This window comes from Saccoglossus kowalevskii, chromosome 7, assembly GCF_978046115.1.
Source record: "Saccoglossus kowalevskii chromosome 7, keSacKowa6.1, whole genome shotgun sequence".
NCBI lineage: Eukaryota > Metazoa > Hemichordata > Enteropneusta > Harrimaniidae > Saccoglossus > Saccoglossus kowalevskii.
Window position 1 is genome coordinate 22,020,291 of NC_140647.1, and position 27,888 is coordinate 22,048,178.

General features: G+C 35.3%; 2 protein-coding genes across 3 annotated transcripts; both read left to right on the top strand.

Annotated features, from left to right (window-relative positions):
• Positions 1-2,132: 2,132 nt before the first annotated feature.
• Positions 2,133-27,445, top strand: LOC100372540 (cyclic AMP-responsive element-binding protein 1-like). Its single transcript, XM_085501302.1, has 7 exons — positions 2,133-2,246; positions 12,781-12,865; positions 14,507-14,638; positions 21,105-21,342; positions 22,849-23,010; positions 23,903-24,044; positions 25,449-27,445. Exons 2-7 carry the CDS (start codon positions 12,809-12,811, stop codon positions 25,591-25,593), a joined length of 876 nt encoding a protein of 291 aa, XP_085357428.1. The 5' UTR covers positions 2,133-2,246; positions 12,781-12,808; the 3' UTR covers positions 25,594-27,445.
• LOC102804530 (cAMP-responsive element modulator-like) lies at positions 14,757-20,454 on the top strand. 2 transcript variants are annotated; one of them, XM_085501303.1, is made up of 5 exons: positions 14,757-14,892; positions 15,205-15,448; positions 17,065-17,220; positions 17,363-17,501; positions 18,020-20,454. In XM_085501303.1, the coding sequence occupies exons 3-5, from the start codon at positions 17,127-17,129 to the stop codon at positions 18,162-18,164; spliced, it is 378 nt and encodes a 125-aa protein (XP_085357429.1). In that variant the 5' UTR covers positions 14,757-14,892; positions 15,205-15,448; positions 17,065-17,126; the 3' UTR covers positions 18,165-20,454. The 2 variants fall into 2 exon arrangements, with proteins under 2 accessions (XP_085357429.1, XP_006822107.2); XM_006822044.3 differs by lacking the exon at positions 14,757-14,892 and having other exon boundaries at positions 15,186-15,448.
• Positions 27,446-27,888: the final 443 nt, after the last annotated feature.

Here is a 27,888-nt window from a genome sequence, read left to right on the forward strand (position 1 = left end):
GAAACGCCTGGGTTCGCGTTTAATTTAAAAAAAAAATACAAGCAGTTGGCAATGAAGTTTAAAAACAATAAAAAATGACACGAATTTAGAAATATTATTGAAATAATTACTCTGTTACAACAATATCCCCCCAAAAGTGCCAGGATGTATGACCTTTAGGGGTCATGAATAAGGTTTATTGGTGTGCAAAGGACTATGGGAGAAGTTTCTGCTTCCTTTATCCATATGAGATGAGAAAGCTTGGTATGTTGGTTCCCTCAACGTAATTGTGTGCGACCTAGTTACTCCGGGTAACATTATCGTTGATTGGCTGATAAAATACAGTTTCCGTAATTGTAATATACACACTAAATAACTAGCACTGTAATAAACTATGGTCAACCTGATTAAAATATGGTGTAGTGTATGGACTATTTAAAAAAATATTTTTTGTTCGAAATAGTTTTTTACGTGGTTTTAACTTGTCACTTTGACGCCCTGCTACCCATTGAACGACACAACCCGCTGATCATTGTTCTCGTTGAACGAGTTTTATATAGATGTAGGTACGAACTTCAGCGTGACGGTGGAGATTTGTTCTTCGATTGCTCGTGTGGGCATTGATAAACTTGATGTAAGGAGGCCGTGGCATAATCACGAAAAACAGTTGACTTACATAATCTATTATTCTATCAGTGAAACCATAATTATATTGGACCCCAGATGTCATATATATACATATGTATATAATTTCCTATTCCAATCAGTAAGCAATGAACACTTATCACTTATCCTCAGTTTGGTCATTTGTAGAGCGATATTATAGCAGTTTTTTTGATTATATGTAAATATTTCTCTAGAGAAAATCTGTTTTTTTTCATTCATGTTCTCATTCATATTTTGTGTTCTCAGTTTATTTTTAATTATACTTTTAGCAGTAGTGTTAGGTGTTGGGAGGGGCTATGCTGTTTTAGTATCCCGGCTATTTTTGCATTCTATGCAGTTCTCCGGCGGCAATATTGTAAGGGCACGACTTAAACAATAAAGAGCAATGTTTTACTCGTCTACGCATTCATCCATTTTTGTTGGATACACAAACAACTTTCATTGCAGACATTTGCACATTTTTCTCCCCCATCGACAATAAAATTTGAAATGGGCCGATGACTTGTGTATTCCCAGTGCACAGTTTACCTGTTTTCATAACCGGAAATACGTCAAACCTGTTCCAATGACGTCATGTCTTGAATGGTTTTACCTCAAATAAAGTCAGTATATTTATAGTGATATTTTGAAATATTACTTTGTTTTATATTCATGCGTGTATCATGAAAATAAACAATATTGATGTGTTTCGTTTTTTTTCCCTCTGGGAGACAAGTTATTATAGTATCAATGCTCTCCTAATTGCATCAACATGCCAATATTTCAAAACTATTGAATTTTGGAGTGCCAGTGTGGGAAAGGCATTTTAAATGCCTAAACTAAATCAAATTTTACTCCCTATTTGGCTAACATGTTCCAAGAGCGCGTTATGCCTCGTTTTAACTTCAATATGTATATGTATTGTTATTACTTATTTAATTGCACAGCCAGAGTGTGCCCATCATTCCACCTTTGCGCACCCTGTCGTACAATTTCATGGAATGTGCCATTTCAAACACCAAGAACTCCTCACACACATGCCAACATATGAAGCATATCGCCTTCAAAATGTAGTTCCTGAAAACAGCGTTTATTTCTTTTTTAAATAGTCATAATTATATATCCAGGCATTACAGAAAACCCACTTGTATAATAACCGTCAACTCGCAAAGTAAATGTGACATTTTGCACAAACACACTGACTTAAATCCATGTTAACGGTGTGCTTCAATGTCGACGTCATGGCGAGGACACACAAAAGTAGTCCGTACCATGATGATCTAGATCTACTACCCCTTTCCTATTTTCCCACTAATCAACAAAGAGAAAAGTGACGTCACTTACATGTGTAAATAACAGTTGAGGAACGAATTAACAAACATTGCCGGTCAAACACATATTCTAACCAATCACTGGTGTTATTTGTGACGTCATTTTCTGCTCACGACATCGTAAACAACTGCATATAATTATAATATGTTTAGCGGATTGATATTTCCTGTTTTGTTGAGTTGTCAGGTCTCGTTGTTTGCCATCGATGACGCTGTACGTGTATTTCTGACGTGGCGCTACGTTGATCCACTCGGCTTTCTTCATCGCTGTGACGAGAAAATACGTAACTGGTAAGTACTCAGCTGAGAAATCACAACACAAAAGCATGCTTCCCTTCACGTGGCTGTCCTGGTGCCCAATTTATAGTACCACACAGCTGCCGATGATATTTCAACATCGATCTGACCGGCCACCGATTCACTGGAAATCTGGAAGGAGTTTTGCAGGTTTTAGCTCAGTTCCGGTTGCATTTTTCACGAATTTCCAGCTGAATTTTATTCGCCAAACCTAAATCAGATGCGTTGCGTTATTCGTGTGCTTGACATTTTGATTCACGGTCGCTTCATATGTGCTTCATTACGCTGTCTGTCAGACGATAGGGTTATCGTTAATATTCGATCGAGTGCATCCAAGTAAAAAATATTCTACAGTCTGCATACGGCACCTCAAGCTTGAAGTGCAGACAGTAGCGATCGCGAGTTAACTAAAATTGAAAAAAAAATCTGTCGGTCATGGCCCGGATCAGTGCACTATGCACCAGGTCTGACAACTCGTGAGTCACTAATTAAGTTAAAATCAAATGGAAAATAAATAGTTCATGAGCACTTTCCAATCGGTGTCGATTTATATGATGTTGTTATTGTTTTGATTTTGAACAGATTTTCCATGATTTGACACAGTAGTGCCAGTTATTAAATTTAATAGAAATGTTTATGTCGGCAGTTGTCAGTGGTATGCCTGTAATGACTCACAGAAACGAAGGCTTAAACTTGAAAGTTGTATTGATAATTTATAGATGATTTTGGAGATAAAATAGTTACCGTATGCACAGGGTAAATGTGATTGTCTAGTTGTATGCGTTTTCCCGTAGGTTGCAAAGTAGTCTGAGAAGTCGCTATGCAATAAAATATTTCTCTTCATTTCTTTTATGCTCTCTGGTCTGTGATCAGACACTTTTTAAGAGTAAATGATCTATTTATCACTTGCACTTTCATTCTTTTAACTGTCAGACTGTCTGTAAGATGGAAAATAAGATTAAATCAGTTTGAATTATTTTCCTTGCCAGGAGCTTGAATGTCAGTCTGGTTCATTTCCCTTGATCATCATTTAATTTAAGGTCACTTGCAGTGCATCTTCTTAAAAGATAGACTAAAACCTTCTCTTTATTTGAAAAAAAATCAAGTGTTTTATGCATGCTCAAATTGTAATATCTGAGAAAGATTAAGATTACAGTGAATTTGACATTTGCAGCATTCAAATACTTATGCAATACAACTTTAATAATCAAATTATTAAATTACTGCTGTTGACTTGATATACTGTTGAGCATAACGAACAGGACATTTTACTTTTGAGTACAAAGAAGTTAATAGTTAATTTTATAATGTCTCTTTAATTTTTAAATATAAAATCTCTATTGAATTAAAATAGTCTAAGAGCTTGCAAGTTTTTATTAAAACACCCTTTCTCTCAATTCCAAGTCTTGGAGCGTTGACTGAGTGTACCTAATCAGTCTCTGTCGTAGGTAAATTGGTTTTATGCACTTTATTTCAGCGTAAACCTTAGAAAACTCTAAGGTCTATGATTTCAGCAGAAATCATAATCGTACTCATCTATTTCTCTTGCTGAATGTTCCCAGGCAGTGCTGGTACCTTCACATCTTTGTACTCAAAGCGAACCTACTTTTGTGTTGGGCAATGTTTATATGGCTCATTTTTACAGCTACTGAATTTTTATTTTATTTTTACTTTATTATATAAAATAAATGAAATGCTAAACTATGAATTGCATAGCATATTGAAAAAAAAAGTTAAATGTGGCAGAGACTGGTTCAATTTCCTCAAGCATGCCACCAACGTCAGTAATCCATCAAGGTTTGAAGAATCCCTCAACGCCTTTCTCTAAACTGAAACGTTGAGAACATGAAACCAACATTAGACATATATATCCTGTTAGTCTGCTTGTATCCAATATAAATACAATCATACAGTCAAGCCATGATAAGATGGTTCAGAGATCACTACTGCAGAATTTAATTTTATTGCATGCTAGAATTTTATGCAAGAGCCCATTGCAGCTTAACTCATTCTGCTGTAGACAGATGCTTAAAAAAATGTGTTAGATCTTGAGACTTATTGTTAGCCAAAATGGTGTGCATCAGAAGTCGCCATCTGCAGTAATTTGTTATATCAACCTTACATATTTTTTCATACAATCTTCTGTCATTTGTGTGTCATTGAAGAGGACAGACGGAGCTGTTAGTTTGTGATTGTTGTTGTCTCAGTTTGTGATGATTTTTCTTTTAAAGGACTTATTCTTGAAAACCACAATTGGTGCGATGCTTGTTGTACATGTACCTTGTGTGGACCTTTATTAGATTTGAATATTTCGTGATGATTTTGTGAAGTCTTTAATTTTATTGAAAATTTTTGTAGTTTTAGGTAAAAAAGGCTATTTGACTTCTTGTTAGCTGCTTTTGTGATTGTTTTGATACTAGTGTATATGTACATATCCCTAGAGAATTTTCTGAGGTGGTGGAGTTGCATTTCATTTGCATACTAATTGTCAAAAATATATTGTTAAATATTAATTGGTTACAATCATATACATTCTGATAGTGTTGAGGAAAAAAATCAGGACTAGAAAATAACTATTAAAATTAAGGTTTAAGTTGCGTAAATTCACCCCCCCCCCTCATCCTTTGTTTTGCTGTCTCCTTAACAGCTTTAAGCATATGCTGGTATTTCACATACTACATGTTAACTTAAAAAAAAATAGGAACTATGCATCTCAGTCAGAGACTGTTATTTATTTTTCTTCTCAAAACGCAGGTTAATTGTGCTTGCTTAAAGTGCCTGTGCAATGCCCACCCTCACGTTTCCCATTTTAGATCTGTGTCCCACTGAAAAGGGTAGTTATTGATTTTTTTGCTGAAAATGATTACTCGTATCCAAGTAAATTTGGGATATTTCTCGTGTTGTAGCCACGCCCACCTATCGTGAAACGGTCGACTGTTTTCAAATTTCCGACTCTCGTCGAAAGTGCGCCACCAAATGACAAAATGTGAGAGGAAGTCATACACCTGAGCCGTAATAACACTGGTCGTTCAGTATACTTTTAAACGATATACATTTTTCGGTCAGCGTTTTTTCTTTTTTTTTTGTCTATTTTTTTTTTCTTTTTTTTTTGAGAGAGAGTTTTTAGATGTTGTGTTGTGGGCAGTTGCAGTGAAACGTATAGCCTAGTGTATGTATTCACACATTTCTAATCAATCCGAAGGTGCGACATCACTTAACCTTAGATTCATTCAACTGTCCTCGTCCATAAAAAAAAACGACTAGGTTTAAAGAGAAACACCGACAACGTAAACCTGGCGCAACACTTTTGAAAGAAATAGATTCCGGACCAGCCCATGATCACCGAGGCGGATTTTAGAAGAGAGAGAGACGTCCGGCAAGTGTTTCAAATCAGTTGACTTTTTTTGCGATCCTGATTATCGTTTTATAGAGACCATTTAGTCCCTGTTAAGTAAAAGGTAGCAATAATTTTGACAGTGACACGAAAACGAAGCATCGGACAACCAGGAAATTACACAGCCCTTACACACTGCTAACTGTTTTCATTTTCGAAGGCTAAAAGTTTCTGAATTGTTTGGTGATTGGTGTTGAATGTTGAATTTACACCTTTGTTTTTTTTTACCTCCATGCTTGCAGCTTGATCTGCATAATAATTTATGAAATAAGAATCCGGGCTTGGTCAATGTGTTTCCACCAAATAAAGTTTTAATACGATGTTATAATCATGACAAACACGCCATGGATCAAGCTAACTCGAATCCACTCTGAATTTATCTGTATGTGTGTCGATCTTGATTATTTTTGTTATCCAATTAAACGCCGCTTTTAACGCACTTGCCGTGATCCGACGCGTTCACCTATTTCAACAAAATGTCAATTTATTTAGTAATTGTGATTTGTCGTTTTTTTAATTATTTTATAGTGATCACTATAGTCTAATGTTTAGAATGTCAAAATATGTTCTCTTTTATTTTAATTTTGAAAGTTTTACTCGGACGATCGATGAAATAAAACAGTGTAGTGACGTGCCTAGTACATTTTGTAACCTGCTAAATAACGAGATAATTCCGACATCAAATTCTATTTTGTCCAGCAACAGTGCACAAACGTGCGCCGGTGTCGGTGACGATCACGGTGACCAGCTACACCAGAACGGACATATTTCGCATCTAACTCAACCCCATGCAACAAAAATTGATACTATGTGTTCATTATGGTCCATTCTTTCTCGACGAACAAGTACATAAGTGACAATATAGTCAAAGACGAGAAAACTGCACAAGAAATTTGCCTTATTTACACGTAACGGCAATGCAAGCTGCCCTGCGACTTCCCCTTCTGACGTCACAAGGGGAATTTCTGTATACAAATGAGAAGCTAATGATAATAATTTTAGGCGTGAAAATAGCAGCCATTTCACAGGCACTTTAAAATTTCGAAAGTATTCTGTCTTAATAGTCAGCTAAATAAACAGCTGGTTATAAAAATGTGTCTGTGATAGAGTTTTTGGCACACCAATAAACTTCCTGGTCTCCATAGTCAATAATAGATGAAGTCATCTCTCTGACATTCTCGGGTACCTTTTTTTACTTCAATACTAATTAAAAAGTGTTGATAGATTTATTGATACTGAATTTTCATCATTTCAAGCAGTCTTTTAGTGTGTATACCGTAAATACATTAATTATTCACTGGGTTTGAATTTCGCTGATCACTAAAATCCACTGAAATAAATCTACATTAACATGTAAAATAACAATAAAACTCAAATAACAATTGTTTCTTTAAAAAAATGGTGAAATTAAAATACAGTGAATATGCTCTAAACATAGTAATAAAATAAATTGTTTTACAGTACTGATAATTTAAGCCTAGTGTGCTGTCGTGTTTATTTGGAATACTAAAGAAAGCTTCACACCTGGCAAATGTCAGATCTTTTTTTTTTTTAAATAGTGACCTTAAAACACATACACTGCCTGGGGTGGATGCTACTAGATTACTTCATTTCGTGACATTAGGGGAACAGTCAACAAATTCTCAGGCATATCCCATAATACTGTAAAATACTTTATTTTAGATTTAAATTTCGATGAATAGACTTTTTTGGTGTTTTGTATGGAATTTATTTTCACAAGTTTAATCTAAAATATAGAAAAAAAGATATATTCTTTTTATTTTCACTGAATCATTCCTTCAGCAAAAATAGCAAAAATTAATTTCAAATGAAAATATAAAGTATTCCACAGTAACCAATTTTTAATCTAAAGCTTGGGTACTATTCTCTCATCAGTGATATGATTATAAACGCAGGAGTTGAGACACTTAAAACACAGTGTTCTCCTTGGGCCTTTCATGCACTGCAGGCCTGCATCGCACAGCCGCGTCACTTTCGTTTCGCCCACTTGGAATCCTGTCTGCTTATTGTATTGTTTACAAGTGTCAGTCTAGTCATGCACAACTTTAATAAAACAATAACATGTATTGATTGAAATGTAATCTTGCCTTTGTTAGCCATACAAAAACAGTCTACGAGAAGTTACAAGTTGGGTAACTTCTTGTAGACTTATCACTGTTTTTGTATGGCTAACAAAGGTGGGATTACCTTTCGATCAATACATGTTACTATTTTAAAGTTGTGCAAGACGAAACCAGGGGTTTTTCTAAAAAAAAAACTCAATAAGGGAGCACTGCAATTCAGTGGCGCCACCAAGCGGGGGAGATAGGGTTCTCCCTACCAGGGTGTGGAGTTTTTGATAATTCTAAGTTAAAATGGAGCATTCTATAGCCTCCTTGAGGCAAAAATTACTATCAGACTGGTCACAGACTGTAGACTGTGGCCACATGTGATCCCTGGTCAATCTGAATTTTATGGTTGCCAGCAGATCTGCTACCAAGGGTAAGGGGGCGCGTGGAAACATTTTTGTCCATGTATTCATGGGGCTGCACTGGCAAATCAATGGGACAATTGTCACGGGAACACCAAGCAGATTGTTCACAGACTTCCGAAATAAAACTTTCATCCAAACAAGGGGCATCGTTAATGTCAGATAGACTCTCGTCACTCACACTGGACTGATCTGAATCTTCGCTAAGTTCACAGTCTACCGTGCTTTCCGAGGCATAAACACGTAAAATCCAGAAAAGTGAGGGAATTATTCTATCAAATTCTATCATACTCGAGGACCACCTCAGAAAAGATGATTTTTTTTTGGGTTAAACATTGTAACCGTCTTGCCAACAACGAAAAATTATCACGTAAAATTATCCAAATTTGGATGAAACAACTTCCTTTGACCTAACAGGTTATGTCTTTCATTAACAATTAATTTTCTGATTATTGACGATGATTTTTGTTAACGCAATGCGGAGGTGAATTACCGCAATTTTAAAATGCGATCTGTAGCACTGATTTTGACGAAAAAAAAGTGATTTTTTTCCCCTAAAAACTGGCGATTCGCAATTTACGATAGGTTAACCACGGTTATTAGTAACCGTTAGTAAACTGAGTGTGGAGTATTTAAACGCCTTTCACAGTCGCAAACAGGTCACATTGTCCACACCCCTTTCCTGTTAGTATCAAAGTAAACAATTAAGTAAAAGCATGTCCAAAACCAAGTACATGACTTTACGATCACAATTTTGGCTTTTCGAAAGCTACTACTCAAAGAAATATGGATTATTTCAGTCTTGCAAAATCGGGGTTCATCCTGAGTAAATGACAGAATAGAAAAGATGCGAACCAAACTACTGTACCAATAACATTTATTATGAAATAAAAACACTTTTTACATGCATATTTTGAAGAATATCATTGACAGCCAGTAAAAACACTCTGGGCTTATAATTGTGAATGCCCTCAACTAGATAAATGCCTAAAAATAGAGGGATGGGCTTTATACTCAGGAGGGGCTTACGATCGGGGAAGTGCGGTACTTTAACGCAATTGGGCTCCCGCTGTCAGAATACTGTGGTTCAAATGCATAATGTTCTAACCCAAGTTCTAAAAAGCACATTGTGCATATAAAAGTTGAGTTTATACATTTGAAATGCCTATCCAAGCTACAGTTATAATTAATGCAAAATTAAACCACTGCAATATTATTTTGAATTCAGTTTAGAATATACACAACTATAAATTAAGGCCGCATTGAGGTTCGCTTTAAGGCCTTTCACTCTTTTGTGATGCCTATTTAAAAGATTTTATGTGTATTGTTTGTTTCGTGCATGTGTTGTGGGAAAACTGACTACATCTATTTAGTGATTGCAATATGTACGTAATATAAACCAGACCCCGAACTTGAGCTTTTGACCCCAATTTTTAAATTGATACATTGTTTATATTAGGACTTTTACGGTATAATACAATGCCTGTAATATTAAAATATTTTATTTTGAATCATTTTAACTTTTCCGTAAGACTGCTGATCTTATCGACCAGCTACACTAGAATTGACTGATGTCGCATCTGACTTGACCCTATACCGACAATCTTGAAAATCTGTGTTCATTGTGGTACTATCTTGCTAGATTAAGAAGTACATGTGGGTCAATTTAGTCAATTGACGAGAAAACTGAATAAGAATCCACCTTTTTTTGCATTAGTGGCTATGAACACTGATCTGTAGGGTTATTTTTGTATGCAAATAAGACGCTAATTTTGAGGTACTAGTACACTAAAAGGACATTGACATAGGCTGAGTTGAAAACCATTTTTTTTCATTAAAATACTAATTTTGTTCTGAAACACGTAAACCATAATAATCAATCACCAATAATTAGTCCCCGTTCAGACGCAGTCCGAAAACGGGGACTTATGTTTTGCCCTGTGTGCGTGCGTCCGTCCGTCCGTGATCACCTGTATCTCGAACATGCATGGACCGATTAAGTTCAAACTTCACTCATACATCACACATTATATGGGACATATGCACATGCATTTTTGTCATGATCCGATTAACGATAGCCGAATAGCAGCCATTTTAAGGCCGAAAATGCATCAAAATCGCACATTTTCACCATTCCGGACCCGGATCTCAGTTATGCATGGACGGATTTTGTTCAAATTTGGTACATACATTAAACATAATAGGACCTTGATGCACGTCATTTTTTGGGGGGGATCGGGTTCGAAATGGCCGACTGGCGGCCATTTTGTTTTAAAGAATTCAGTTCTGGATCCATATCTGAGACATTGCTTGGATTGATCGAGTTCAAACTTCACACACACAAGGTACATAATGTCACAAATATGTATGTGCATTTGTTTCATGATCTCATTAACGATAGCCAAATGGCGGCCGCTTTAATGCCGAAAATGCATTGAAATCGCACATTTTCACCATTCCAGACCCAGATCTCAGTTATGCATGGACGGATTTCATTCAAATTTGGTACATACATTAAACATAATAGGACCTTGATGCACGTCATTTTTTTTTCCGGATCAAGTTCGAAATAGCCGACTGGCGGCCATTTTGTTTTAAAGAATTCAGTTCTGGATCCGTATCCGAGACATGTCTGGATTGATCAAGTTCAAACTTCACACACACAAGGTACATCATGTCACAAATATGTATGTGCATTTGTTTCATGATCTCATTAACGATAGCCAAATGGGGGCCGCTTTAAGGCCGAAAATGCATTGAAATCGCACATTTTCACCATTCCGGACCCAGATCTCAGTTATGCATGGACGGATTTCATTCAAATTTGGTACATACATTAAACATAATAGGACCTTGATGCACGTCATTTTTTTTTCCGGATCAAGTTCGAAATAGCCGACTGGCGGCCATTTTGTTTTAAAGAATTCAGTTCTGGATCCGTATCCGAGACATGTCTGGATTGATCAAGTTCAAACTTCACACACACAAGGTACATCATGTCACAAATATGTATGTGCATTTGTTTCATGATCTCATTAACGATAGCCAAATGGGGGCCGCTTTAAGGCCGAAAATGCATTGAAATCGCACATTTTCACCATTCCGGACCCAGATCTCAGTTATGCATGGACGGATTTCATTCAAATTTGGTACATACATTAAACATAATAGGACCTTGATGCACGTCATTTTTTTTTCCGGATCAAGTTCGAAATAGCCGACTGGCGGCCATTTTGTTTTAAAGAATTCAGTTCTGGATCCGTATCCGAGACATGTCTGGATTGATCAAGTTCAAACTTCACACACACAAGGTACATCATGTCACAAATATGTATGTGCATTTGTTTCATGATCTCATTAACGATAGCCAAATGGGGGCCGCTTTAAGGCCGAAAATGCATTGAAATCGCACATTTTCACCATTCCGGACCCGTATCTCAGTTATGCATGGATGGATTTTGTTCAAATTTGGTACATACATTAAACATAATAGGACCTTGATGCACGTCTTTTTTTTTTTTTTCGGATCAAGTTCGAAATGGCCGACTGGCAGCCATTTTGTTAAAGAATTCAGTTCTGGATCCGTATCCAAGACATGTCTGGATTGATCAAGTTCAAACTTCACACACACATGGTACATCATGTCACAAATAGATATGTGCATTTGTTTCATGATCTGCTTAACAATAGCGGAATGATGGCCATTTTAAGGCCGAAAATGCATCAAAATCACGTATTTTCACAATTCCAGAACCGGATCTCAGTCATGCATGGATGGATTTTGTTCACATTTAGCACAATGTGTTGTACATATGCAGGTGCATTTCGGTCATGATCTGCTTTGAATGTATATGTCACTCAAATATGAACGGAACGGGGACGTGTCATTGACAATGACTTGTTGATTTTGAACAAGAAAATAGCAAGCATTTCATTTTTTGATGCTCTACTGTTAGGCTTCGAACTTCAAGACAAAGCTGCTCTGTAGCTTTTTTTAATTCACTCTGGTCTTGCAAAAACTTGTCATTACACAAACATGTCATCACTCATTGACATGTAACTGTGATATGAAATTCAATCTAACCATAGGCAATAAACTTTATATACAAATCAAAGTTAAACTATACAAAATATGCAGTCGTTGTTGTTTTATGAAAACATATCTAGGAAATGAAAATTCCCAACAGTCGGTGAAAAGCAATGTCATTAAAGGTTAAGATCAGATGTTCAGCAAAATTGCAAAATTCTGACGTTTTTGAGATTTTGCTTACATAGGCTGAAATGAGATAATTAATATTAGCTACCTAATATGCAAGGACATAGCCCCCAAAACAAATTTGATCAAAATCCATTTTGAGATTTTGCTTACACACGAACACCCCAAACTCATTATCTCCCTTGTGTGTTCCGCACACACAAAGCTTAAAAAAATGCCATACAGGAGTCAAACATGATATGACAGTTGTTATTGAGGTCCATGACAATTGGTGTAACGTCAGTATCTAAAATCAAACTGTAAATTGCTATCCTAATAATATAAATTACAGGAGAAGCGTGATCTTCTGCCAGCTGATGTCTTATTCTATATGATTACATGTATAGTATTTGTGCTAATACTTCAATAATTTATATTTTCTTTATAGGGTTCATCTCCAGCCTCATTAACATACTATGGAGAGTATGGTGGATGAGACGGGCGGATCGGTTGAAACTGACCAATCACAAGTGGTAAGGGCAAGATGAGTGTATATTTGTTTCTATGGTGATACTAATGAAACAAAATAATCATGAATCAAATACATGTATAATAATTATAGAGAATTATTTTGGGGAATTGTTATAATATGATAGTTAACTCCAATGTTATCAAAGATGATCGTTTCTGATTGTCCATTATATTTGTCTTGTTGAAAACTACCTGCCTGATTGCTTTCATTCTGTATAATTCGTTACCTTGGGTGGATTTGTTCATTTTGTGACTAGATATTCATTCATGATTTTTGACTTTTTGAAAACTACCTGCCCTTAATTACTTTAATTAGGCACCTTAGTTGGTACTTATGTGGTTGCAAAAAAACAAGGATCTGCCTACCAACTGTGCTTATTTAGCACCAAAACTTTGTCGATAATCAGCATGTGTATTTGCCCCCCTCCCCATGTTCAATTTGTCTATCCTTAGGAGGCTTTCAGCAGGCAATGCAGTATTCTTATGATATGAACAGCATAGCATTACCACCACAGTGTATGGTGTGTTTCATTCACAATTAATTAAAAAATAATGAGAGATTTATTAATGTTCAATTATCTTCTTATCTTCATCATTGACTTTAATGAGTCCTGCCTCAAATACTAGCCATTGACGTAGTGTGTCCCCATGTTATCCAAGTTCCTTTTTTTTTTACATTTATTCAACAGTTGTCTTATCAGTTATTCAGAAGTGTCTGTCTTTTTTTTTTTGCATTTTAGCAATAAACCTATTGATTGCACTGACCTTCATGATGCTGTAGACTAGATGATCAAGTCTTAGTTTTGTGTTTGTTTTTTATCTGTCTTAGACGTGCTACCTACAGTGTTATTAATGTACTATGCATTTCACAGGTCATTCACATGACTGGAAGTGTTGAAATCAGTGTTTTCAATAGTAGGAATAGTATAAAAATACAATAGTGATATTGTCTGTCAGGTAATCCCTTAGACAAACATTCGTACGATGTATGAACTACTGTATTTTCCTATATCTAAGCTTTCTGTTTATGTATAGGTTGTTATAGTAGCTTAGTAACTTTTAGAAAATGTCTGAATAATAGCTGTTGCTAGCCTAATATAGTATATAGGTATGCAAATTGACTATAATGCTGAAGGGAAAGATTGATTGACAGACACCGCCTACAGACTTATAATTTTAGCTCCCATATCATCAAAGACATTTCAAGACTGCATCTTCTTCTTGAATGCTACCAACACAATTTTGTGATATCTAAAATTCAATATTTTTAGCAAATATTTTTCAGTAAAAAATGTTATTTTCATTTTCTTTTAAAAACTATCAGCTCAGTTGCTTGATACTTGGCATGCATGGTCGTGTGTGGATCTATGTATGATTATTCATTTTGTGACGATATCTTCAATTCTCCATTTTTAGTATTGTATATATTTGTCATTTTAAAGAAAAAATTGTATTATTGTCATACTTTTGTTAACAATACCTGTAATAAATTGCTAATATTTCATCGCACAGAACATTATGTTTGTTTTTAACATTTGTTTTGAGAATGTCTCTCTACAAAGACGGTGCAACTATTTTGACCATGAGATTGGTCGCTCCATTACTATATATAATAATCAATTTTTATTTTGTTTACTTCTCAGACAACATCACAGGCAGCTACTATGGTCGTGACTGCTATTCCAAATCAGCCAGTTCAAGTTCAATCAGTAATACAACCTAGTAATCAACCCTCAGTTATACAGACTGCTCCGTTACAAACTGTACAAGTTCATGTAAGTATAAAATGGTGTTTGTTGCGATGTATTCAAATCCTATTTGCTCATCAGGGAATTGGCCAAGATGATTTCCCCTTGATGAAATTACAAAAGCATACATTGATTAATGTATGTCGGCAAACTTGAAAGAGCAAAAATGAACAAGTCGCATGGTCAGCGAGTATTGGCCTACCGTAATACAGGGCCCAGATGTATTGCGAGACTGAACTGTGGATTTTACGGGCGTGCAGGCGAATCGGCTTCACAAAGAGGTAATCAAAACTTCAAATTTTTGTCATTTCTTTTTTTCTTCACGCTTGCTTTTTTCAAATTTCATATATTTTAAATGTGATACATAGTACCTGTATGTATGTCTATAAAGTCTGTATGTATGTATGTATGAAAGATGAAATTGATTTTACTGTGCATTTAGTTTGAATACATGCTTATAAGATTAGTCACACACAAAAACTTGCATACCTGCAACATATGTGTAGCTTTGAGTAATTTAAATTTTAATTTTTTTCTCTGCATAAATCTGCATTCTCTTATCTGCCAACACCAGTGTAATGTTTGGTCAACAGGTGACATCAGTCCAAGATTCGGAAGATGGAGTGACAGGAGTAGAAAATGAGTTAGACAGTAGGAAACGGCGAGATATTTTGTCAAGAAGGCCGTCTTACCGAAAAATACTCAATGACTTGTCTTCTGATGTTCCCGCTGTGCCAAAAATAGATGAGGAGACGTCAAGTCAAGAAGACAATGAAGCAGCTAATAACATCACAACAAATGCTACAACTATTCAGACTTACCAAACCACACCACATGGTGAGCAAAATACCTTTTTCAGTTTGTCATTATCACTGTGAATTCAACTGAATAATATTGCAGCAGATTTAGAACCAGTTGTTTATTGGATACCTAGTATTTTCTCTTTTTGACTCCCATGTGCGAAGCACATAATGGGAGTTTTTGCAGTTAGTCTGTCTGTCTGTCTGTCTGTCTGTCTGTCTGTCTGTCTGTCTCTGTGTGTGTGTGTGTGTGTGTCTGTTCCAGTGATATCTTAAGAACCGCATGCTGGTTTTTAATGAAACTTAGCGCATAGATGCTCTGGGCTATTGCACATATTTGATTAGGTTTTGGTTGAAATTCATGCATATTAATTACCTAATTTGGATGATAATTAGCTGATTTTTTTAGCTGTCCCATGACTGTTCCACTGATATCTGAAGAGCCACTTATTGGAATTTGATGAAACATGCATGCTCTGGACTAATGCATAGATTTGATCAGTTAAAGGAAAACACCCTGCATATTAATTACCTACTTTGCATAATTAGTGAATTTTAAGTACCAATTATCCATTTCAATGAAACTTGGTACATAGATGCTCAGACAATGCACAGACCTCAGTTTCTGGTTTGAATCAGATCATATTAATTACCTAATTTGCATAGTAATTCATAATTTTTTGTACTTAGATGGTCTGTGACAGTACTTATCTTATTTAAATGAATCTTAGTATGTATGTACTCTTAACACAATGTGACAATCTAATTTATGTACATCCATAATAATTACCTAATTTGCATAATAATTAACTTTTCAGCTTTCGACTAATTTCGTTAGGATTAATCATCACATTAAAATGAAACTTTTACATGTGCGCCCTAAAACAATATACAGACCTAAATCTGTGTATAATAATTGAATTGAATTGAAATACTACATACCAATTTTGTATGTATTGAGTGTTTGATCATTAGACACACCTGTCATCTATGTAAGCACATGTGCTTCTAAGAGCAAATATGCTATTTAGTGCCATAAAGCACTAAAATATCGCCCTGAAACTGGAAAATGCCTTTTTTTTTCTCCTCAAGCTTTCTTTTTTACTTTTTCTTAGTGCACATTAGCAGATGCATGAATATCATGCAGCAAGTTCATTGATACACATATATGCTTTCTCAAGTTTTAACATTCTATTTAACATTTAAATAGCTCTTCCATGACAGTGTAATCTCCAAGCTGTCATTGCTCCATTATATTTGTGACTACCAAAAATATGACCGATAAGTGCACTTGCTTGTGAACAAATCGTACAATCGTTGCTAGGGAAACAAAAAAGGTGCTCAGATTGCAGTTTCTAGATCAAAACCTATCATGATGGTGATGATGGCATGAAGCCAGATTGTGAACCTTTTTGTGTAAGATAAGATTCAGTTCAGTGACAGTAGACAACAAAGAAATTGATATACCTATCAACTGCAAACCACTCAGCTTTCATTATAATACCATAGTAACTCTATTAGTCACGTATACACTTGCATAAATGGACACGTGTGTGGCAACGTGCAAAATAAGTCACATTTTACTTTCTAGCAAATAATAAATGCAATTTCAGGTGTATATACATTTGTAAATCTTCCACTGTTCCATTCTAGGTGGTCAAACATTACAGATAGTCAGTGAAGGACTTCAGCAAAGTGGTTTACAAACTTTGACCATGACTAATGCAGGGGCAGCTGCTCAAAGCACTATAGTACAGTACAGTCAATCTCAAGACGGAAGTCAGCAGTTTTTTGTTCCCACTGCCAGTGGTATGTTTTTTTTTCTTCTTTCCTGTCATTACAAGTTGCACGTTTCATTCGGCATAATGATTTGTTGAAGCAGATTTCTTATATTTGTTTTTCACTATCAGTCAGGTGTTAACTGTTAATTAACTGTTTTTATATTTTTTAGGTGATATACAGGCTTACCAAATAAGGACGTCTAGTGTTTTGCCTCAAGGAGTAATAGCGCAACCAAACAACATGCAAACACAGCAACAACTTGCAGAAGAAGCGTCTCGAAAAAGGGAACTCAGGCTGATGAAAAATAGGTATGTGGTTGTTTCGACTTAGTACGTCTCTGTGTAGTTGTCAACTGTAAACTTGAGTCATGCCAACTGGTAGAGTGTTAAAAATATGCCGAAATTTCTCCATTCTGAAACTGATATGCATGGAAAGACGGTGTTAAAGAATCAAGCTTTATCAGAGCCAATCTGCCACACGTCTTGACTGATGGCATTCAGCTCTTGCAAATAGTTATCATGGGACATGTACAAACACAGTGACAAGTTGTAATGTAAAACTAGGACATTGTTACACATTGCACACTCACTTATTGCAGTATTGAATTTAGGTGGTAACTTACGAATAAGGCTACATTTGATACATTCCCCTAGAAATATTTGTGGAATGATTTCAATAATTGTTTCTGGAGATAGGTGTGTGTACCTCAAGTCAATGATATTGGCCACATTGAGCAGTTAATTCAACTTGTATAGTGTCCTAGGGTTGCTGCAGATAATTTGTGAGGTTGTTTACATTTGTGGTTTGTTGCTCTATTTGTTTTCAGGGAGGCTGCAAGGGAATGTAGGCGGAAAAAAAAAGAATATGTGAAATGTCTTGAAAACCGTGTAGCAGTATTAGAGAACCAGAACAAAGCACTTATCGAGGAATTGAAAGCTTTGAAAGATCTCTACTGTCACAAATCTGATTAGGAAGGAAGACTAAAATCTGTTGCTGTGATTACAATCTAGTAGTTCTCAATTCATGTTGGTTATATTGAAGGAGGAATCCGATATTAAAGGCTTTTAACAAGTCTCGGCCAATTGTGAACATACAACTGGGATAGTCTGTGTCTGTGGAGCAAGCCAATACTGTGGCCCATCTTTGGAGTGTAGTGCTTCAATCAAAGAAATCGTCACTGGCATACGTGTATGTTTCTTCACACATGAATTTCATTGAGAAAAAAAAAAAAGATATATATATTTTTTAAAGTCTGTTTTAGAGTTGTACAGTATTGCTTGATTTGTTATATAAAGAGAAATTTATAGTTGAGGAATCACTTCTTTTAGTATGTATGAAATTGAGAAGAAATGGATTAACCCGTCCATTGAAAACTACAGGTCTTGTGCCAATCAGGCTGTATGGTGTAAGAATTGTTCGGCTTCATTTAGTTATTTTAGTATGCTACATATAAACCAATCGTAGTGAATGTTGCTTGCCTAATCTACCAATGCTTGAGTAAAAAATAGCTCTACATCAGCACAGTCTAACTGTAAAAATGATATTTTTCACTCAAAATTATGCTACCGTTTTTAAGTACAGAAATGAACTTTATGTATCAATCAAAATAGTTTTGTATAAATCTGTACTTTGTTTTTGTTTGCTACTTTTTGTCATAAAATATTTCATGAACTGAAGTCAGGATCATTTTTAATGTTTGTTTTTTTAATCATAATATTTAATTGCTATCAAGTCTATTTTTGTACAGTCGTGTTAATAGTGCCTCCAATCAAAGTAAGATTGGTTATTATAAATTGCCTCTTTGTATAGAAGTTTGTTACATGTACTTATAGATTGTCATGGTAACTATACAAGTGTGTACAGGAGTATGTTATTTAAATATATGATGTTTTCAGTGCACCATGTAAAGTATATAACCAAGGCTAAGCCAACAGATTAGTAAAATGAAATACTAGTCTGTATTAGCTTATTGCTTCCATGCCATAATATCAGGTCATAGCGTTTTTGTTAAGATGGTGGATTATATATGCGGATGGTAACTATTAACGTATTATGGTAACATATTATAGAATGAAGAAATGAAATGGCAAAGGTTAAGACAAGTAATGCTGTGAACATCATCCAAGTTTCAGTGACATTTAATAATCTGTTTTCTTGATGTATACAGTAAAACATGCTTTATTAAACTGAGATAGTATTTCTATGTTAAAGAAAGGAAAGAAGTAATCACTAAACCTAACTTACTTTTATCACCTGTGAACTGGGTAGTATACTTGTAAATGAAGTGTATGTACAGTCAAACCTGTCTATAGCGGCCACCCAAGGGACTTTGAAATTTTGGCCTTTATAGACAGGTGGCCTTTCTATACAGGTTCACTAATTTATTCATGAATATTAATTAGGCACTGAATGTATTAAAACGGATCTCGCAACCCCATTTGACACACTATTACACTACTGTACACAGTATCCAAACACTTTATTACAAATAGGTGGCCGCTATATCCAGGTGGCCGTTAACACAGGTTTGACTGTATGTCCCTGAACTACTCGCCATATGTGCTTAAAATGGAGGTTTAATTATCATGCCAGAGACTAAACTTAAGTCATCAAGTGCGACATAATGCAGTTGTGATAAGGGAAAACTTTTTATGAAGGCACCATTTGTATATATAATTATAGCTATATTGACTTACCTGTAGTACCAGTTTTCTATTGAAGTTGATGCATTTGGAGATGATGTGGAATTGTACATTTGTCTGATTTCTGTGAAATTATTACAGGAAAGAGTTTTAAAAAGAATGCCCTATTTGTCATCATCTCTGGGGACATTAGCGAGCAACATTGGAACGCATTAAGTATGCTTTTTTATTTCACACTTGCACAGGGATAAATATGATAATAATTAAAGGAATGTAAATGCCGCTATGCTAAAAGGTGTGTGAAGGTGTGTCGGCACTCAGAAACCATGGTTGGTAACATTTTGTGTTGTGATTGTTTGAAGTCAAAGTGTGTTTTTGAAGTTAAACTGAAAGTGCTTGACTGAACCATCGTCTACTACTGGTTTTGCACCCAAGATATTTTAAGTTTTATAATTGTTTTCTGACATGCAATCACACACCTTCACCCAGTTATTATGACAACGGGCACTTGTTTGGTGATAAATCCACTCCTGGTTTAGTGTTGCTAATAACTGCAGTTATGCCTTTGAATTGAAATTGATTTTTTTTTGCTATTTATTAAAAATTATTTGATGTATAAGGCGAGTGTATTGTCGTTCTGTTCTGCCTCTTCCAACTATCATATATATAATGCATGTGGTGTCTGTGTAAATTTTTTTGCAAAATTGTCACAACAGTGCCATTTATCTGTAAAGAGTCTTTTCCATTTTCTCAATTTGGTTCACCCTGACCTAAGCCATGTGTTTTGGCTGTATATGGTCTTGGGACCTAAATATAATATGCATTACAAATTTGTAGTAAAAATAAATTTTACTTTTATTTGATTCATCAACACCACTCGTGCTCTGAAACTGTAATTCTCATATTAGTGTACCTTGACCAAGATTACTATGCCTGAATTTGTATGTCTATGCAACATTTGTATGTGCAAAAATTGAATATTTGAGAAACAGAACCAAAAACAGCTGTGAACGTGAGAACTCCTCTAATTGACTTTAATTGTATGTTTCTGGAGACCTGCTTATGATGTACTTGACATGAGGCTTTGATACACGTCTGGATATGTTTATTTATGCGTAGATAAACTACTGATTAATTACTCCTGCATCGCTGTTGGTTACTGTTGAAGAGATTGCACTCGTAACTAAGTGGTAATCAGCTTTAAAACTAAATGAGCTTACATTGTCTTCTAGTGTACCTTACTGATATCTTAATCTTGCACATCCACAGATCACAACGGTTCCCGAATCTGAAGGTAATAATGGAATGGAAAATGAGATGGAATGTCGAAAAAGACACGATATTCTTTCGAGGAGGCCGTCCTACCGGAAAATATTGAATGACTTATCGTCGGGTGCGCCTGGTGTAGCGAAAATAGAGGAGGAAAATGAAAATGAAACGGTCAATTCCATCACATCACTTGCCAATTCCCAGGGGCATAGTATGCAGAACTACCATACAGTGAATGGTGAGTTATTGTATAGATGCATTCACACACAATATTTTTGTCAGAATGACAGCACTGCGACACCCTCTGGTAAACTGAAATAATAATGAAACACTAGTACATCATCCGTATTTGTTTGCATTCCCATAATACAGTGGTCCCTCGCTAAGTCGCGGGTGTCGAGATCCAAGCAAAAACCAAAACTTATCGAGAGCCGCGACTTACCGAGGGACCTTGTGAAAGAGGGGGGATCATGCATTGAAAACATTCAAAAAGCACATATAAACCCTTGGTTTAGTTAATTGAAAAATTAGACACATATTTACAAATTGTATGATGAATCATATGTGTCTGGCAGTATTCTAATGAGAATTGATCATGATTATGTTTGCTGTAAACGTTGCAGTGATGCGTTGTTTACCGGTATTTTGTTTGTGTCCGATATTATGTGGGTCGTTTGCTGTTGGTTGCGACTTCGACAATAACAGCTTCCAAAATAAACCAGTTTCATCGCAATTATAAACTTGTTCGTCGGAATAACCACCTTCATAGATAATGTCTGCAGAGACTTCGTGGATAGCGTATCTTCTTTGCCTTCACAAGAACCACCCTAAACTGGCCTCAAATTAAAAGTCGTCGTATCTGAGTTGTGTGACTTGCATTGGGTGATGGGACCAGAGAGTGTAGTTCCGGCAGACCGTTCTTAAAGAAACGTAAACAGCTTTATCGATGTCATCATTGTCGGACAATTTCGCACGTTTTTCTGTTCAGTCTCGCTTCTTGATCAACTTTGAAAACATATTCCCTTTTCATTTTTCACCCACCCACGAATAGTGGGCTCACCTACTGCTAGATCAAGTGCAACCCTTCACTTGGTTTCACCTCTTCTTGACACGGTCGATCGCAGTGAGTTTATGGTGTACGAACAGGCTGGATAGCTTTCGCTTAAACATGCTGCTCAGTTGAGAAATAGAGATCAAATAATGAATTCAACTCAAAATGGGACCGGCCGAGAAGCACGTACGGCCACTACTCAACACCCCTGTTGACACCTTGAGTAAGGTCACTGTCGCCCATTGCATCTCAGCAATTGACGGACAGTAGGTGTTAAATTGTCTCTTTAACAGCTTGTTAAAAACACTATGCCACGAAACATTAGTCTTTGTAATTCAGAACTGCTGTCAAAACACAATAGAAATTTTGGGAGCCATCCAAGTACCCGCGACTTAGCGAGGCGCGACTTAGCGAGGGGTCACTGTATATCTAATAGAAGCACACTCAACCCAACAATTTTATTTATTCAGATGCAGTCCAAAAACGGATTATTTCAACCCTAACTGCATCTTGATAGTGTATGAACAGATTTTGTTCAATCTTGGTACATACATTTGAGATTGTGTGGGATAGATGCTCATCATTTTGTTTTTAAATATTTAGAATTATTTATTTATATTTCTATCAGCATTTTTACCCAAATTTGGATACTGCAGTTTAATCTGTACAAGTGCTTTTTATTATTTTCCACAGCTGGTCAACAAAGCACACAGACACTTCAACTTGTTAGTGAAGGTCTGCAACAACAAGGAGGTTTACATACAATAACAATGTCCAACGCTGGGGCACAAGGTGCTGTAGTACAGCTGGCTCAGTCACAAGATGGACAACAGTACTTTGTTCCAGTCAATGCCAGTAAGTATTTCTACTTGATTGCAAACAACTAATTGATTTGAGGCTATGACGTTTAGTTTAGTTATTTGCATAATGATATTGATACATTATCATTGAACATCTCGTGAGTATTTAGACTCAGTTCCAGGCTGAGCAGTTGAGCAATAAACACCTTGGCTACAAGTGCTCCTCTCCGGTGCGTTATTCTCCTCGATTTGGTGACTAATACTCACTTGGTTCACTCTACCTTGAGAAGTCTGTTCTCAATTTACATTCTGATAGAAGTACTGTAAAATATGTAATTTAGGCCACATATATATAAAGCCACCCCCCCCCCCCCATTGTTAGATCGTTCACACTACGCTATTCGTAAAAAACAGAATTTAGAAAATATTTGTTAATATAAACCACCTGAAAATCAAAGGAATTGTATTAGTGGTTTCATTTATTTTATTAAACAATTAGTGCATACATCAATTAGTCTCACTGTGACATCTAGTTTACATATTTTTGAGCATTCTAGATTCAGTTTTAACGGAAAACTTCAATATAAGACTCATCTTTGTGATTTTAACAATTTGTCTGCTGAAAGTCAGTTGTATATTGGCAAAGTAAAGGGTGATATGTTCAACTAAGAAGTTGAACTCTCACTTTTCAAATTAAGACAAGGTCTCAATTGTGTATTTTATGGTATTTATAAATCAAAAATTAAAATAAAACATGACCATAGGCACACATGTCATTTATATAAGTGTATGTGTTCCCTATATAACAAATGTACTGGTGTATCTATACATAGTTTGGTGATGAACTTCAGGTGTTTTTGGTTTAAATTCATGCATCTAATTAGCATAAAATGTTATCAAAGTTGATCTTTCGCATTTAAATTATAATACATTTATATTTATTCTAGGTGACTTGCAGTCATATCCTATTAAACTGTCTGGTGCCCTACCCCAGGGTGTTGTTGTAGCACAACAAGGTAATGTACCAACACAGCAACAACTTGCAGAAGAAGCCACAAGGAAGCGAGAATTACGGTTGATGAAAAACAGGTACGACTTTTTAGCTGTTGTCTAAGACTTGCTTGCCTTGTGTTAGAGATTGGATAATAGTCGTGCCTTATTATTGTGCCTATGGTGATTGGTAGCTGTCCATTCTTCATCTGTAAAAGCACCAGACATATCTGCCTTGTACACATTAGTTAGGCTGGCTCAGCCATGGCAATTTTATAATTTTTAGCTCCGCTGTCGACTTTGTCGAGCGGAGCTTATCATATGAGTGATTGTCCATTGTCGTTCGTGTCAATGTTTTACTTTTTCGACTTCTTCTTGAAAACTACAAGCCTGATTGCTTTGATACTTGGTGTATATGTACCTTGGGTAGACCTCTCTCAGATTTGTTCATTTCATGATGATATCTTCAATTCTCTAATTTTGGTGAATATTTTTGTCATTTTTGGTAAAAAGTGATATTTTTAACTTGTTGTTAAAAACCGCAAGTCCAATTGCTTTGATATTACATATATAGGTACTACATGTGGACCTCTCTCAGATTTGTTCATTTTGTAATGATATCTTTAATTCTCTAATTTTGGTGAATATTTTTGTCATTTTTGGTAAAAAGTGATATTTTCGACTTCTTGTTGAAAACCGCAAGTCCAATTACTTTGATATATTATACATATAGGTACTACATGTGGACCTCTCTCAGATTTGTTCATTTTCTAATGATATCTTCTGTTCTTTAATTGCCATGTGCATTGCTAACAGCGCAGCTATCTCAGCCGACAGGCTGCTTGTTTTTAATATTGGTTTGATGTGAAATTATCATGACTGGTCTATTCTGATACTCATTGTTATTACTTATCCATGATATGCAGTGATGAGGAAAGTAGACGTGCTTGTGCAAATGATTCTCTAAACGTGCGTAGAACAGTTCAGATCAAAAGCTGCCTTTCTTATTGGTTGGCAGCTTACAATTCATACTACTCATTAGCATATTTATCAAAAAACGTTGTAACAAGTGTAGTGTATGCGGCAGAACAGATCAGTTGTGGAAATCAATACTCGATACTAAAATGGATTATATAAAACAATAAAATTGCCATGACTGGGCCTGTCTACACATTCGTGTTTGCGCTGGAATATGGCTTGTTCCACCCTTATAATTCAGAAAACAAAAGACCACTGACTAAAACGTATCTAACAACACCTAAATATTGATCTGTGATGATATACATATGACGTTCCCACTGATGTGCAGAGTATTGAAGGAGTTTCTAAAACGTAGAGATGGCATTAATCGTTTCAATCTGTCACCAGGCGACAAGTTGCACACTCTTCAAATAATTCAATTGGAGGGGTAGTATTTTGAAATTCGTTCCTACTCCAAATGTTTTATTCAAATAATGATACTACGGGCATGCTAAAACTAACTTTCACTTGGTTTGTTTTCAGGATTGCTGCCAAAGAATGTAGAGGAAAGAAAAAAGAATATGTGAAATGTCTTGAAAACCGTGTAGCAGTATTAGAGAACCAGAACAAAGCACTTATCGAGGAATTGAAAGCTTTGAAAGATCTCTACTGTCACAAATCTGAATAACCTTACACCGATTGTCACCATCTGCGTATATTGGCCGCCTTTATATATTTTTATTACACTCTTGAAAGACTTGATTACATAGACATTACAAAGGACGGTATGCGTGCACTTAATGGTTAATATTATCACAACTTTAAATGGTATGAAAACTATTCTCGAGTGTCAAGTGTTTATTTGTGAATATTGTCATTCTTGTGTATACTTATTTCCTTCTTGTTGGCTCCCATAGTCCTGCATATGTATGTATGTACGTCTGTCTGTCTCAGTCAGTCCATGCGCCAATAGACACATTGTCTTAATCACAAGATAAATATTGGCTCATGAAAGAAAAACTGGATCAATTTATATATATATAAGGCTAAAGGTAGTGGTAGATTACATGAAAACTGAGTATATAGCATGCTAATTAATGACGTAATGCCAACAATAATTGATTCTTTTGTTCGAAAAATACTTGTTAAGGTTTGACAAAAAGAGGGATATTTGGCTAAAACTCATTTTAAATATCTGTAGTGTTATGTAATTGACGATAAAAAAAAATACACAAGCTGATTATCACTTTGTTTCCAAATTAAATATGGATAAAATAGAATTAAGCGTCATTGAAGTCGCACACGGTTCATCATTCGTGTTATTAATGAAATAATTTTAAAGAAAAAAGATGTATTTTAAATATTTATTATTTTTTTTATTGAAACATGGGAGCCACATGTGAGTTTTTTCTTGATTTTTGAATCATTTTGTGTTTTGTACTAAGATTTATATAATATGTATGTTGTGATTTAGTTTTTTTCAAGAGTCCAAATGTAAATTCAGTTGACTGTTGAAGAACCCTTCCCCTTTTCAATAAACACTGTAATGTTTTAGTTTATATGTTTTTAATATACCCAGCTTTTTTTCTAAATTAGATATATAACTAAATATTTTCACTGTCAGTGAGTTTTGCAATAAAAAAAAATGTGCTGTGATAAGGAGGGAAGAGGTAACCATGCCCTTATTGCAAATATGAATTGAAAAAGCAGGGTTCTGTACCATTTTTCTTTAAAATAGATTTGGTCATTTGTTAGTAGCGTTGTTCCTAATCATGCTGGGAATTTAATTTGAAATCAATCTGACTGGCAACAATGTTAGCTTTAATGTCAGCCTTTCAGGAATAAACCATGGAGCAGAGTATGGATTTTTTGAAAAGCTTGGATTGAAACATAAGTGTTATTACAACTTGCACATAAACAAGTTTGCTTTTCATTCCCATGCTTGTTTAGACGCTGTTTCTGATATCACTTTGTTGTGAAAGTTTATAATTCACACTTCAAAAAATATTTGATTTGAGATTGTGTTTTGTGACACAATTTCACAAAGTCTTATTTTGAAACAATTCACCTTGAACACTGTTGAAAATATGTTTCTGATCAAACTTGTACTAAATTTCTAACTTTATCTTGACATGAAAGCTTTGAAACATGCAACTAATTTATTTATTGCATTGCTTTAATTTGTTTAAAACCAGTCTGAGATTGATGTTTGATTGTCCAGTTTCCTTTCATATTACCCTTAATTCATTGAACTTGTTCAATAAATTCGTTCTTTTTACAAATGAAATATTTTTCATAATTATATATTACGATAGGCAAGGTTATGAGAGTTGAAGTATGTTCTCGTTTAGGAAGATGCCCATATTTATTACCATTGTGTAATGACATGTTTTGTTTATTTGTATCAAATAATCAGAATTTGTGGCTATACATCAAACACCAGATATACATCGCACAACTCACTGGTAGGAAATGTATGCACAGATTGCATTGTGTGCATTGTACCTAGAATTATTAATAATAAAAATAGTTCTGAATTACTACAGATTACTGTAATTTAAATGTGCCCTCCCCAAAAAATAGAATTAGAATTTTTAGTGAATAGCATTAATGCCTAGTGGTTGTCGCAATGAGTCATGTTCAGGAATGACTGGATTCTTATTTAAGCTTTGGGACCCTTTACGCTTACTTAGGTCTGGTAAAGAGGCAGTGATATTATGTCTATAGCATTGTGTTTCATAGTTTCTTGATAGAGTATGAGTTTGTCTTCATGAAACTGTTAATAACTTATTTCAAAATTGATTTATTCAACTAATTTGTTCAGTTTGCCACACGTGTCAGTACTGGTTGGGTTGGGAGAGGTGAAGTAGTACAAATTCAATTATATTGTAGGCAGAAAGAGTTTTGGTCTGTTTATTTTAAAAAGAATGTCCATTTTTTATTCAGTGTTTTGTTCACAAGACAGTGGTGCCTGAAGAGTAAT